This window comes from Pan paniscus, chromosome 5 (assembly GCF_029289425.2).
Source record: "Pan paniscus chromosome 5, NHGRI_mPanPan1-v2.0_pri, whole genome shotgun sequence".
Lineage (NCBI taxonomy): Eukaryota > Metazoa > Chordata > Mammalia > Primates > Hominidae > Pan > Pan paniscus.
The window spans coordinates 92,227,128-92,241,722 of NC_073254.2; the positions used below are offsets into that span (position 1 = coordinate 92,227,128).

Sequence of the window (14,595 nt, forward strand, 5' to 3'; positions counted from 1 at the left end):
TTCCTATAATTGGAGGAAAGTATTACCTTTAACATTTTTATTTCCAAAACCTGCTGTTTTGGTAGTAAAAATATTGTGGTGATTTTAACCACAATATTAGTCTGATTGTTGTCATGTTAAAGTGTTTTGCTCTTAAATATGTAAAAACTTTTTTATTGCAGTTTTTTTTGTGTGGTGTTTGACATTCATGCACATTAGTAGTTGCCTTAATAGTAACTCCTATTCATTTCCACACCTGTAAAGACCCAGCAGGATTTTTCACATCACGTATAATGGGCTATGATTGCCTCAGGCAGGGTCATTTAACTAATGGGATTTTCACCATATCCTGTTTCTTTTAGTGACATTCCCCGGATTCCTGAGAGCTCCCACCCTCCACTGGAGTCCAGTGAGTATAAGGTTTCTTTGTTATTATAAAAGTATTGAACTAATTGAAAGTAAAGATTTCTAATTTTCTTTAGTTATTTGATATAATGAATTGGGGTTACTATACTAAAGATGTCTCCATTGGTACTAGATGTTGGCAATGATGGCAATAATTGGAAATCCAAAGAAGTCCTACTTCAGGATTTTTCTTCCTCTACTTTTTTATGTGATTAAAAAAAAAATCTTTACTGGGAATACTCTTCAGCATCATAACAGTCAGGACCCTTACAGAGCTTAATATATCAGGAATAGTTCTAGTTACATTAACATTTATTGTGATACTGGATTATTCAGTTTGATTGCTAAGCAGCTCAGTCTCAAGAGCAGCCTAGTGAAGAAACTAGGTAGACACTTGAACAAATAATTGTATTACTGAATAACAAAGTGTGTGGATTGATTTTGGAAGTGAATGGGTGGAGTAAACTTCATTAAACATAATAGGTCAAGAGATTGTGAAACCAGAGGGTTGAAAGAATTATCTATATGGGAATTTAAGTCGTTTCTGTATGACAGAAGATGATATTGTGTGCAATAAAATATAGACAATTAAGTTTTCAATGATAATGCAGAAGTGACCCAAATATTTACTTTGCAATGGATGGGAATTAAGTTAATACTTGGGCTTGATTCCCCAGGTGTTCTTACAGAACCCAAGTTAAAGAAATAGAAAATAAAAGGTGATTTAGGGGAAAACCAGTGATAGTGATTAGAAGGGAGAAGAAAATATGAAAGTAGGATAAACAAGGAAACAGACACTAGGTTATCATATAAAATGCATACCATCATGTTCTGCTAGAGGTGGACCCAGTTTTGGCTTTGAGCTTTCTGGTGACCTATACAAAGAGGGAAGTGGGACTAATTGCATAATTTATATTATTGATATGATTAAAAAATACACTGATTGCCATAATATTACAAACAAGCATTATTAGAAATAACAGTGTTCCTGTTCTGAGACTTAAGGAAAATGTATTTTAAATATACCTGGGAAAAGACACATAGTAACAATTTTATATAGCTGTTTTTTATCACTAAATGTTTTCGGAGGGCACAAAAGGATGACATGAGAATTAATTTGTACTTATAGAAAAAAATGTGCGGATTGCACATACTCAGGCAATGCTTCATAAACAGTATTTCTCAATGAAGCATTGGCTAAGTTTGAATGGTGGTGAGTTCAAGGTTGTACTTGCTGGATCAATAGCCTTCTATAAACACTCTATATTGCTCTCTGTGTCAGGATATACTTGGAACAGTGAAGAACTCCACCAAGTGGCTGAGAGGAGACCCAGCCTCCTCCATGTGAAGTTGAAACAAATCACTAGTGGTGAATTACTTGAAGCAGCATTTTCAGAGGTTCAGGATACTCATTTATAAGATCAAAACTAAGATAGATGGGGAGGCCGAGGCGGGCGGATCACCTGAGGTCAGGAGTTCGAGACCAGCCTCAACATGGAGAAACCCCGTCTCTACTAAAAATACAAAATTAGCCGGACGTGGTGGTGCATGCCTGTAATCCCAGCTACTCAGGAGGCTGAGGCAGAAGAATTGCTTGAACCTGCGAGGTGGAGGTTGCGGTGAGCCAAGATCGTGCCATTGCACTCCAGCCTGGGCAACAGGAGCGAAACTCTGTCTCAAAAAAAAAAAAAAAAAAAAAAAAACCTAAGATAGATGGTATATCTGATTTTAAAACAGTGGCAAAGTCTTGGCTTAGATGTGGCTTATAAATTATATTATGTATGCATTCATTTTAATTTCTCAGTAAGGACAGTTTATAATAGATGATCCATTAGCCAAGATAATTAGTGTTAACAGGCACTATCTTCTTTATCTCTGAAGCAGACCTTTACCCATATGTGAAGTCATGCAAGAGCCTGTGCAATACCATGCACTCCAGAAATGTAGATCAATTCTTTCCAGTTGAAATAAGCATAATACTTCATTATATCATTCTTAATATTTTTTAAATAGACAACTAAAGACAATCTATCCCATTAAAAGTAGGTTCTGTTATCAGTGATAGTAATTATGGTTTTATACAAATAAAGGATGCATTTAACATTTTATTAAAAATATTTCCTACACTTACAAATATTACTTACTTTTTTTTCTCATTTTAGGTTCAAGTTCCTTTGAATCTCAGAAGATGGAAAGGCCTTCCATTTCTGTTATTTCTCCAACAAGTCCTGGAGCTCTAAAAGATGCCCCACAAGTCTTACCAGGGCAACTTTCTGTATGTATTTTTTGTACATGTTGGAGGCTGTTAGTATTTGCATACACTGTCTGAGTCTGCCTTTAAATATGTTCGCCTTTCCTTGAAGCCTGCAATAAATACATAGTCATTTAACACCATAATATACTTCATTAGTTTTTCATGCATTTTTTATTATTCCTTTATTCACATATTTATTCAGAAATACTTACTGAGTGCTTGCAGTGTGCCAGATACTCTGAACATTAATTGATGAATGGTAACATAAGTAAATAAAGAGTTCATATTTTTTGTGTGCTATGTAAAAGTTTCTAAGGTAAATAATTGTTTACACATAATATTAGGAGTTCATACCCCATTTATGTAATAACCTTATGAGCCTAGAGCCTGAAGAGCCTAAATTTGGAATATTATTTTTAACTTCCTAAGGCATTTGGCAAAACTCTTCGTTGCCACTGAAAGCTCTCTGAAAAAGCTACCATTTTCTCACTATTGCCTTATTATGTGATCTGGGGAAACCTGGAGTGAAGAAACTAGGGTTAAGTATAATGAAGAACCATATATTTGTAGATTATGATGGAAAATGTGATGTTGATATTATAATTTAAGGACTTCAAACTATTTGTTTCAAATTGTTACACAAATAATGACCTTTTGCTCCTCTGATAATGTGTGGATTTCTGTGGTTTGCCTTTGTGGTTTTCTCTTGATTTTAATGAGACAGAGAAGATATATGTAAGCTTATTGCTCAAGGGCTTTTATGGTTTTAACTTTTATTTTTAGTATATTGAATATCTTTGTAATACCCTTTGGGTTTATCTGCCGGCCATCTTTTTCTTCAATGTATGTGTAAATCTCTCATATTCTCCACATATTTTAAAAGAGGATGGAAACCCATTCTGGTTCTGTGAAACCCCATCTTAGGTATCAATTGGGAATCAGAGAAATGGATTTACACAGATCCAGGTTTGAATTCTTAATCTGTTCCTTACCATGAAAAGCTAATCCTATGTTAAATTAGTTTATTTTGTTTTAATGACTCTCAAATATGTTCTAACATATACCTATTAACAGCATATGCTTACTTAAACATAAAATGAAAAGTAACTTCTAAATTAAAGGAAAAAAATTAAAGTTAACATTGTTAAAGTGTCATCACCACTGCCAGGGCAGATACTGTAATAATGACTGATAAAATTCCAATTCTTGTGAGTTTGACAATAGGATTTTAGTACGTTACTTCCCCATTATTCTTTGGTCTACTGTCATGAAATCTTGGTTAATAGAAATATCATTTGGCCTTCTTGTAGTTTGAAGATGTCATTTGTGTATTGTATCCTTAGTTTTTTCCTCCTTCTCTCATGAAAGATAACCTGTAATAGTTTAATTCTAAAAATTAAATGACAGCTTGGTGCAGTGGCTCACACCTTTAATCCCAGCACTTTGAGAGACTGAAGAGTTCAAGACCAGCCTGGCAACATAGCAAGACCCCCGATTCCACAAAAAATTTTAAAAAATGGCCAGACATGATGATGTACACCTGTGGTTCCATCTACTTGTGAGGCTGAACTGGGAGAATTGTTGGTTCCAGCAGTTTGAGGCTGCAGTGAGCTATGATCATGCCACTGCATTCCAGCCTGTGACAGAGTGAGACCATGTCTCTAAAAAATAAAAAAATAAGTGAGAAAAAATACCAGGAAATACTTAACGGTGCCTGTATAAAATAGGCCCACAGTAAATATGTTTTATGATCTCTTCTAATTCTTTGTATTTCTTATTCCTAATATCCAAACTCTTGGTTTTTTTTTTAATTTTAACTACCTGTGACACCAGAGAAAGCATTTAGTCACGCTGTAATAATTTAGACACATATAATCTTCAAACTCTTATTTTTAACATTTAAGAACAGTAATAATGATTTTATGTCTCCCTCTTCCCTTAGTTTTTTGGAAAAATTATTATTAGTTTTATTTTATAAAATGATATGTGAGAATATACAGTAACACTGAAGGCCTGCCAGTTGTAGGTTATGTTTAAAGTACTCAAAGAGAAAAGTAAAGTTCTGTGTGTTTATGCTTTCAAATTTGTGTGTTTTTAGAAATATCTGTAATTGCATTATATTGTAATTCAAAATTTCCTCATTTAAATATAACTTTAATTTTGTTTTATGTAAAATTGTAATGCCTCATGATTTTTACAAATAATTCCTTTCCTCATTGCTCCTAGGTGAAGTTGTGGTATGATAAAGTGGGACACCAGCTGATTGTAAATGTTCTGCAAGCAACAGATCTACCTGCTAGAGTAGATGGACGTCCTCGAAATCCCTATGTAAAAATGTATTTTCTTCCAGATAGAAGGTAGTGAATAATTTTAGAAAAAAAAAATCTTAAAATCTGTACTAATAGAAAAGGTAGAATTTTCTCTTTGGGGATGTTTTTAAAAAATATAATAGCTAATTCTGAGGAGATAAAAGTACATTATCTCTGAAAAAAGAAGTCCCTCAAGTGTTGGAAATTGTGTTGGAAATAGTTGAAAATAATCTGTCAATTAAAAAAATCTATTACCTTGTTTATAGGTATATTAGTCTTTGATAGCGACACATCATTTAGAATGTACCTTTGTATGTGTCCCTATAATTACAACTACTGCTTATATTGTAATTGAAGTTAGAATATTATTAAACTCTATTATCTTTTTATAGACTTTCAATGAGTTATTAGTTAAAATAATATAAATATCAATGGCAGTGTTACATGTAACTACAGTAGATGGCAGCATGTACTTGCTTTTTCATTTACAAAACATACTTATTTTTCAGTGATAAAAGTAAAAGGAGGACCAAAACAGTAAAGAAAATACTAGAACCAAAATGGAATCAAACTTTTGTCTATTCACATGTACATCGTAGAGATTTTAGAGAACGAATGTTAGAAATAACTGTGTGGGACCAACCAAGAGTGCAAGAAGAAGAAAGTGAATTTCTTGGAGAGGTGATGTATATTTTAAAAACTCAAGTCAAATAGTTAATAAAGTTTTGTGATATTTATTATGATTACTATTACATTATGTTTTGATAAAGGTACTTGATTTAATTTGAGAATTACCCTCTCAGATCCTCATAGAATTGGAGACAGCGCTTTTAGATGATGAACCGCATTGGTATAAACTTCAGACACATGATGAGTCTTCACTACCTCTGCCTCAGCCATCACCTTTCATGCCAAGGCGACATATTCATGGAGAAAGCTCTAGCAAAAAGCTGCAAAGTAGGTTAAGGTCCTTTTAGTTGCCACAAAGTAATTATGCTGTAATGATCTAATTAGTGATTAATAATTCAAGATTTTTTAAATGTTTTATTAGAGATCAAAATACTGGAAAATTGTTCATCTTTATGAAGAAACTTGGCAAAACTATTTCTACATTTTCACAATGAAAATAATGTAGATAGCATAGCAGAGTAATTGCAGAGCTGCAAGCCAAAAACCTCTGAATTAAAATTCTTGCACAGGGCCAGTTGAGCTGTTGGTTATTGACTGATGGAATAATTTCTGTCATCACTGGTGAGTTGCCACCTGTGAAGTCTTAATAACTTTATAGTTCAAAGATTTTTTCTCCCCCCTCGAGAGAGAGTCTCACTCTGTTGCCCAGGCTGGAGTGCGTTGGCGTGATCTCGGCTCACTGCAACCTGCACCTCCCGGGTTTAAGCAATTCTCCTGCCTCAGCCACTGGAGTAGCTAGGATTACAGAAGTGCGCCACCACGCCTGGCTAATTTATTTTTGTATATTTAGTAGAGATGGGGTTTCACCATTTTGGCCAGCCTGATCTTGAACTCCTGACCTTGTGATCCATCCGGCTCGGCCTCCCAAAGTGCTGGGATTACAGGCGTGAGCCACCATGCCCAGCCAGTTCAAAGATATTTTAATAGTTATTCATAAGAAATGTTGTTTAAAATATTAGAAGGTATGTTTATTGCTATTCATCTAGTGATTGGGAAAAGCTATTTTTTTCTGTACTTATTAATTTTTGTGTCATAACTACATTTCTAAGTTAACAGCTGAAAGAAGCCTCATTTTGGTAACCTGGAACTAAATTATTTTTCTCACATAATTAAATATTTCATGTTGATGCTTCCCTGATCAGTAATTTCCTCAAAGTTAATGTTTAATGAAGTATAATGACTAATTTGGGGAGCTAAACATAAATATTTTATAAAGGGCCCTGATGTTTTTTCATTAATATAGGCTGAATAGAGCTCCAGCCAAGAAATGTCTCTGAACCTTTCCACTCAGCCCTATTATCTCTGAACTGCAGAGGAAAGCACTTAATTGTGTAGAAAACAATGTACTGTATATACTGTGCTGAAGGCTTTTAGTATAATATTTTGATTAAAGAATTAATCTGAAAATCTTATTCTGTGAAGTCCCCTTGTTTCTTTATGTCTTTGGTGTAATGAGGAAAAAAATACTGATAAAATGTTATCCTTAGGGAACAAACATTTCTTTTAAAATTAGCTCAGTGTTTACTGTATTAGTCTTCATAAGTTTTCAGTAATAATGCAATTCACTTTTTAAAAAAAGTTTGACAGTGCTCTTTACGTTTCATAAACCAACCAGACACAGAAGTATCTCTTTGCCTTACTGTTGTGCAGGATCTCAGCGAATCAGTGATAGTGACATCTCAGATTATGAGGTTGATGATGGTATTGGCGTAGTTCCTCCAGGTGCGTGGGTGAGGAGCATGACCCTGCTTCACTGTGCTGCTTTGCTTGTTTTCTCTGTCAGCTTCCAGACCTCTTTAGGATACTAAACTGAAGATTTATAGCACAGAGAAATCAGTATTATATTATTCCATGGTGACTTACATTTCAAATTATTAAGAAAGTTTTAAATGGACTAGTCTCTACTAATTAGCATTCCCATAGTGAGGTTCTTCTGTAGAAACATGTCTAACTAGTGAAACAAATCATTATTTCACAATGCTCTGAGCGTAAGTGAAAATACGAATTTTATTTTGAAAAGATGGGGTTATTAAATAAAAATTCCATTTTTCTGTGTTTTATATTTGCATTTCTATGATTTTCCTTCCACCATTTCTGAAAATAATGTAGCCCTCCATGGAATATACTGAGAAAGGTGCATGGCGGGGTTTAAAATTGCATGTGGCATGGCTGTAACTTTTAAAGCTTTTGTGATGTGTTCCCACTGATTATACCTAGAATGTGTGTATATGTTTTAATACAATAATATGTTTAAGAAAGATTAAGTATTAATTTGAAGTGAACATCTCTTTGTCATTGTGTAAGTTAGTAAAACTTTTGTGATGTTGTAGGGTTTAAATGTTTCTCATCTGACTTCTGTCAGAAAAGTGTAAAATCAAGTGGTAAAGACTTACTTTCTTGGCACTAATTCTATACTTTTTAAAAATTTACTAATGAGAGGAGAAGTAAATATGCAAATAAGAAGAAATGAAAGAGACAGTCTTAAAATGTATAAATATGAATTTTAAAGGCAGTTTTTAAAGACAGTATATATATATATATGCCCTTGATATGTATGCCCTTTATTTACATAATTTCTCAGATGGCAGTGTACTTAATTTGAGGGCAATGGTTTTGCTCAAATTGGTAGATTCTACGATACTAACTTCACAGTTTGGAGAGATGCATACAACTATTAAAACTGGGAGAAAATTATGGAGAGTTCTCTAAAATCAGGTTTCATTTGTTCCCTATAATTCAGAGAATATATGGTAGTTATTTATTTATTAATTTGAGACGGAGTCTCACTCTGTCGCTAGGCTGGAGTACAGTGGCACAATCTCAGCTCACTGCACCCTCCACCTCCCAGGTTCAAGTGATTCTCCTGCCTCAGCCTCCCGAGTAGCTGGGACTACAGGTGTGCACCACCATATACAGCTAATTTTTATGTTTTTAGTAGAGACTGGATTTCACCGTGTTGGCCAGGATGGTCTTGTTCTCTTGACCTCATGATCCGCCCACCTCGGCCTCCCAAAGTGCTGGGATTACAGGTGTGAGCCACCATGCCTGGCCAAAAATGTAGTATTTAATCACTGTGTGAAAGTAGAAAATATTGTTAAATTTATTATTATAAATCTAGTGCTGTGAAAATCTATATACTTATATATTAACCTTTGATGTCAGTGTATCAGTGAGAGATTTAGATCATACTGGAGAGAAATTCATTTTTGCTCTCTGTTTTTATTTCTTAGAAGGCCATAGTAATTACACACATTCTCAACAGAAAGGTTCACACAAAATGTAACATCATATTAGTTTGTCATGAAATTCAAAGAGTAAAGTGATTATAAATTTAAATTCATTTGGGATATTCAAATAGGAATTAGATTATACCTGGTAGAAAAATCATCACCTCTAACAGAATCTTAACTATTAGTCAGCCTTAATGTTGTCATTACCAATTTATCTAAATAGAGTTTGCTTCGGTGAGTGGTTCCCAAATTTTATTCACCTGAAATTTCATATTTTTAGTTATGAGACAGGGAAGTAAATGATGAATAAATAAATGGCCAATTAAATAAATGCTTGCACAAATGATGAGTTTCTTCCTCTTTCTCTGAGAGAGCAACATGGATAACACCTTGTGAGAAGTCAAAGTGAGTTATGGAATCCACTAGAGATGGGATTAGTGCTTGAGTACCACCAAGGAGCACTGAATTCTAAATATACTTATATTCCATACTGAAATATACCATGTCCCTCAAAGTGTTTGCAAACATGCATAATCTCTGTTATCATACAAAGCAGTATTTTTCAAATAATATTGTTCATTTTTATTTAGCATTTAAAAATGTAATGAGTCAAACTTTAATAGAATATGACTAGTAACTTATAAAACTGATAAGTAATATTTTATGTTTCAAAGATCTCCTCATAAATTAAAGGAGAGCATGTAATTCATTAATATTTTCAGATATACTCTTCATTGATCCATTGTAATTATGTGGTAGTATTTGTATGGCAAATATAACTAGTCACATAGTAACATGCAATACATTTTAAATGAAGAGGAAAGATGAGTCAGTAAAATAAGGGCAAGAGGCTAAAATAAAGTGAGGTGATAAGTTAGCACAGTGCATTCTTATGTACTTTTAGATGTTGGTTACAAATTTGCGTCTACGTTTCCTAGCATCCAATATGAAGAAAAAATTTGTTTAGATATGGAAGTCGTCTTCTGTATATGTTTAATGTACTCAAGGAAGTTCCTGGTTGTTTATTATCTAGAGAAGCTCAAAAGCTCTGTACAAAATGTTCTACTACAGCCAAAACTTAAACTTCCTAATGCCTTGGCTTTTCTAGAACACGAAATTCTCTGTTTTTATTTGATGTGTTTACTATCTTTTTCCAGTTAGGGAAATATAGCGGGTTTTCAGCAGTTGAGACTGCCAGAGCCACATTTTATTAACTTTGTAGTTATAGCCTTATTGTTATTTAAAGTAAATAATTTTAGCTAGTTAAGAAGAATAAAAATAACCATATACAGAATGCCCTCATCTGAGGTGAGGAATCTAGCAACTTCAACCAGAAAATGAGAAAAAAATTCTCTAATCTCTAACCCTGAGTCAACTAAAACACTGGGATTACCATAAAATAGTTTCATCCCAGCCGGGCACGGTGGCTCACACCTGTAATCCCAGCACTTTGGGAGGCCAAGGTGGGCAGATCACAAGGTCAGGAGTTCGAGACCAGCCTGCCCAATGTGGTGAAATTTCATCTCTACTAAAAGTACAAAAATTAGCTGGGCCTGGTGGCGCACGCCTGTAATCCTATCTATTCAGGAGGCTGAGGCAGGAGAATCACTTGAACACGAGAGGCAGAGGTTGCAGTGAGCCAAGGTCATCCAGCCCGGGTGACAGAGCGAGACTCCATCTGAAAAAAAAAAAAAAAAAAAAAAAAAAAAAAAAATTTAATCCCAGTCATGGTTCTGAAGATAGAGTGCATGTTGTCAACAATAACGTAAACATAATGTGAAGAAAATCAAATTTTTTGTAAAAAGCAACTATAAATGTAAAAAGCAAAGAACTTTTTCTTTGTAAAATGCAAAGAACTATAAACGTATATTTATTTAAGGTCATTCACTATAGAGTCAAATGTTAAAACTTTGAATATTATAGCATATGTTATATTCAAAATGACTTTGAATCACCAAAATAGCACACATTACCGTCAGTATACTTTTTGAATTCAGAACTTTCTAAGTTACATTAAAAGTTGTTAATATGTTAAAAGTTTCAAGATTTCACTTGTTTCCTTAAAGTCCCTTGTTAAAAGGATAAAAGAGGCATTAATTTCTATATAACCACAAAGAATCCAGGAAACAATTATATACCTTTTACAGCAAGATGCCAAAATTCTCTAAAATTTATTCTGTAATAATTAATTATACAAAATCTATTTATATACCTTGAATACTCACTTAAATCTCGAAATAGGGCTCATAAGTCAATATTGGCCTTCCATAATTATTGTGTAATTGATACCAGATAGCAATTAAAAATGTTTAAGTAATTCGGACTATGGATTAATTGTCTTTATAAATAGTCACCCTTTTTTTTTTTACAATGAGCTATGTATTAATAGTGTATTCACTACATGTTAACTTAGTTGGTCTCTTTCTAGCCTTAATATTATAATTTCTAGTCTTAAAATTACAATATAATATTACATCTGAATAACAGACTTTTTATACAAAACTCAATAGCTTAGTTGATATTTTGATAAGAAAAAATTAAAGTATTTGAAATTATAAATTATACCATTTATGAATATTAAACATGTTTTTATAGAGTGACAAAATGTTTGTATTTCTTTAGTCTGAATATTGTCAAAGTACACTTAATGAAATGTTTGAAGTCCCTTAAAATTCGGCATAAGATCATGGATTCACAATATATAAACTGCTAGGGACTATTAGCCTGCCTTTAATCATGATGTTTCATAACATATTTTTGAGATAATGTGAGAGTTGTCAAGTAAAAAATGAACAACAGTTTTAGCTTCCCAGTTAAATTTAACATATTTATGGTTTATGTATGTTTTATGTAGTTGTAAATATAGTTTTTTTTTTACTTTGGCCACATAATTTTTTTATTTTCCTTATGATAATAAAAAACAGTTACCCTTGTGAAAAAATTTTAAACTCTAAACTCTTCTTTTGGTTTTGAGATTACTGTTTTATCTTAACTAAATCAGAGACAATATAAACCTTTTTACTTCAGGGAAAAAGTGACTGTTATAATTTATTTTAAATTGCAATATGTTAACTATATTATCTTAGTTATGCTAATTAAAATAATTATGGAGTAGTTTCAGATGTGTAAGGCAGATTTGGCGATTGGTTCTTTAGAAGGGTGCATTTTCTCTACATTATTGTGATAGTCATCTTCAGTCATATACTACATTTGAAAATTGCAGTATTATTTGTGGTTTGCAAAATTCACAATGAGTATAATGGTGAAGATCTGCTACTCTTCTTTGTTAATTAAAACTGGAACAATATATTTGTTTTCTTATTAAAGAGGCCATCTGCAATCCAACTAAAATAATTTATTCTCTAGAATAAAAATTGAAATGAAGAATTTATTTAAATTTAAAGAGACACCAAACTTCTAAGCATTGACTTGTATATTAAGTATAGTTTCATGTCAAGCACTTCATTTGTGTTGCTAAGTCACGAACTCATTCATTATTTAAATTGAAACAGTATCCCAACTCATCGTAATGTCTGAGGCATCAACTGTCATATTCATATTATTATCTCCATGGTTCCTTTGAGCAAAACTGTAACCTGTTTCAATGCATGTATATGTTACACTCTGTGTAGGTATACTTAATATTTTTGAAGATAAGGCTATTAATACTGATTGCATGACATTTATTCTTCATAGATCAATGGCTGCTTTAGAATAATTTTATATTCCTGTGTTAATGTTTGCATTATAGAAGAATACTGACTAAATTTTTTCTGTGTGTACTTTTGCCAGTAGGCTATAGGTCTAGTGCTAGAGAAAGTAAATCTACAACATTAACTGTGCCAGAACAGCAAAGAACAACTCATCACCGCTCACGTTCAGTATCTCCTCATCGCGGCAATGATCAGGGAAAGCCGCGTTCACGTTTACCAAATGTGCCATTACAGAGGTAGGCTTTGAAATGGGCTCAGTGTCCCTGACAGTACATTTTTATTATAATGCAGTGTAAATTGCTGCAAAACTAACTGAAATGAAAAAATAGTTTGGTCAAATTATTTTTTTCAGAATTAATTGTAGGCAAAATTTTTTTTATTCTTTATCCAACCTATGTGGCAGTCTGTTGTTTAATCTGAAGAAATTTCCCAGGGAGCAGAAGTTGTTTATGTCCCAGGAATAGTTTTTGAATAATTGTCTGGTATTCTCTTTGCTAGTTTTCTTTCTTGTTAGAAAAAAATTGTAACAAATCAGAATTGTGGAGAGAAGTGGCGAAGAGGATAAGGTTAAGAGACAGAATGGACTTTGAAGAGATTTAGGATTGTCTCTTTGAAGCACTTTAAATGCTTGGAAACATAAATAAAACATACAGTGCTCTACTTCATTTTACTCTGATATACACTCCTGAAATTGTAATTAATTATGCCGATGAAAATTGATTTTGATAGAAGTATGAAAGAAGGTTGGAGAAATGCAGCCACAGGCAAAAACTCATAGAAAACAAATACCCTTAACTCATTGAAAGTAGGTTTTGATTATGATGCAAATACTTTTCAGTGTTTACTTGCATATTACTCTCAGTTCCTTCACTTTAGTCTGTCTGCCTGTTTTGGGAAGATGATACAATTTGACACATAAGAATTTTGTAATCATTTTAGGAGTTTAGATGAAATTCATCCAACAAGAAGGTCACGTTCTCCAACCAGACACCATGATGCCTCCCGAAGTCCAGTTGATCATAGAACCAGAGATGTGGATAGTCAGTATTTATCAGAACAAGACAGGTATTTGTCAAAATTATGATCTCAACGTTATGAATTTTTTGTTCTGTTTTAATATGTACAGATATTGTGGCATAGCACATTAGAGAGTAAAAGTATTTATCACTCAAAAATGAGCTGCTCTCAAGCAACAACTGTTAACATATTGTAATAGAAATGCAACTCTAGGAAATATTTGGCTAATATTATATTGTTATAATTATCCAATTTCTTTTACAAAATCAGAATTTATGCTTAGACAGCTTTAAAGGTACAGCTTGTTGACTTAGATATTGACCTAAATTATAGAAGGGAGTCTGCGTAAGGAGTTTTCAAATATTTTATTTATTGTGGGTCACAATATTTGAGGTATGAAGTAATCATAAAAATTATGTTATTTATATAATTTAAAACATTGTGGATACATGCCATTTGAAAGTTAATTGCAGAGTTTCTATGAGAACTTCAATAATAATGTTTCCATTATATACCTCTTTTCATAAAATCTCTTTCTAGAAAATGTCTATAGAATACAAATTATTGAGATGGGTTCTTATGGGGATATGTGCTTAGATTTAATTCTGCATTTGTGAACTAATATTTCACGGAAATAATTACTATAAGTCTACATTATGAATCTGTTGCTCTGCATGCCCACAGACTTTCTTCTTGAAGTAACCATATACAATTAGCCTGATTATAAGCTTAGGATCTGATTTAAGGTTTTATAATACCCACCTTGTTGAATATTCTCTTCTGGCTTTTTAAAATGGAGAAACTTTCAGTGAGGAGAAGGGTCATGATAGTGGTGCTAAATAATTTTTCGCCATGGAGTCAAGGACACAAAGTAGAACTTCTTAATCTACCTAATTGCCATCCTACTGTGGAAAGTAGCATTGTGACCTTCAAGAATGGAGTCACAATAGGTACTAGGATGAAGAGCTGCTCTGAGGAATAGGATTCCAGACATCTCA

The 14,595-nt window shown here is 33.0% G+C and overlaps 1 protein-coding gene across 50 annotated transcripts in view; it reads left to right on the top strand.

Moving 5' to 3' along the window:
* Window positions 1-14,595, top strand: part of RIMS1 (regulating synaptic membrane exocytosis 1) — a 516,521-nt gene that overhangs the window by 359,391 nt on the left and 142,535 nt on the right. For 37 of the 50 annotated variants that reach the window (XM_034962340.3, XM_034962337.3, XM_034962336.3 and 34 more), the window contains 8 exons: window positions 342-388; window positions 2,547-2,659; window positions 4,865-4,995; window positions 5,457-5,628; window positions 5,751-5,904; window positions 7,288-7,359; window positions 12,660-12,816; window positions 13,520-13,645. In XM_034962340.3, the coding sequence (XP_034818231.1) occupies window positions 342-388; window positions 2,547-2,659; window positions 4,865-4,995; window positions 5,457-5,628; window positions 5,751-5,904; window positions 7,288-7,359; window positions 12,660-12,816; window positions 13,520-13,645 (972 nt within the window). The remainder of the gene's footprint in view (window positions 1-341; window positions 389-2,546; window positions 2,660-4,864; window positions 4,996-5,456; window positions 5,629-5,750; window positions 5,905-7,287; window positions 7,360-12,659; window positions 12,817-13,519; window positions 13,646-14,595) is intronic. The other 13 variants (XM_034962338.3, XM_055113862.2, XM_034962351.3 and 10 more) reach the window with 1 other exon arrangement.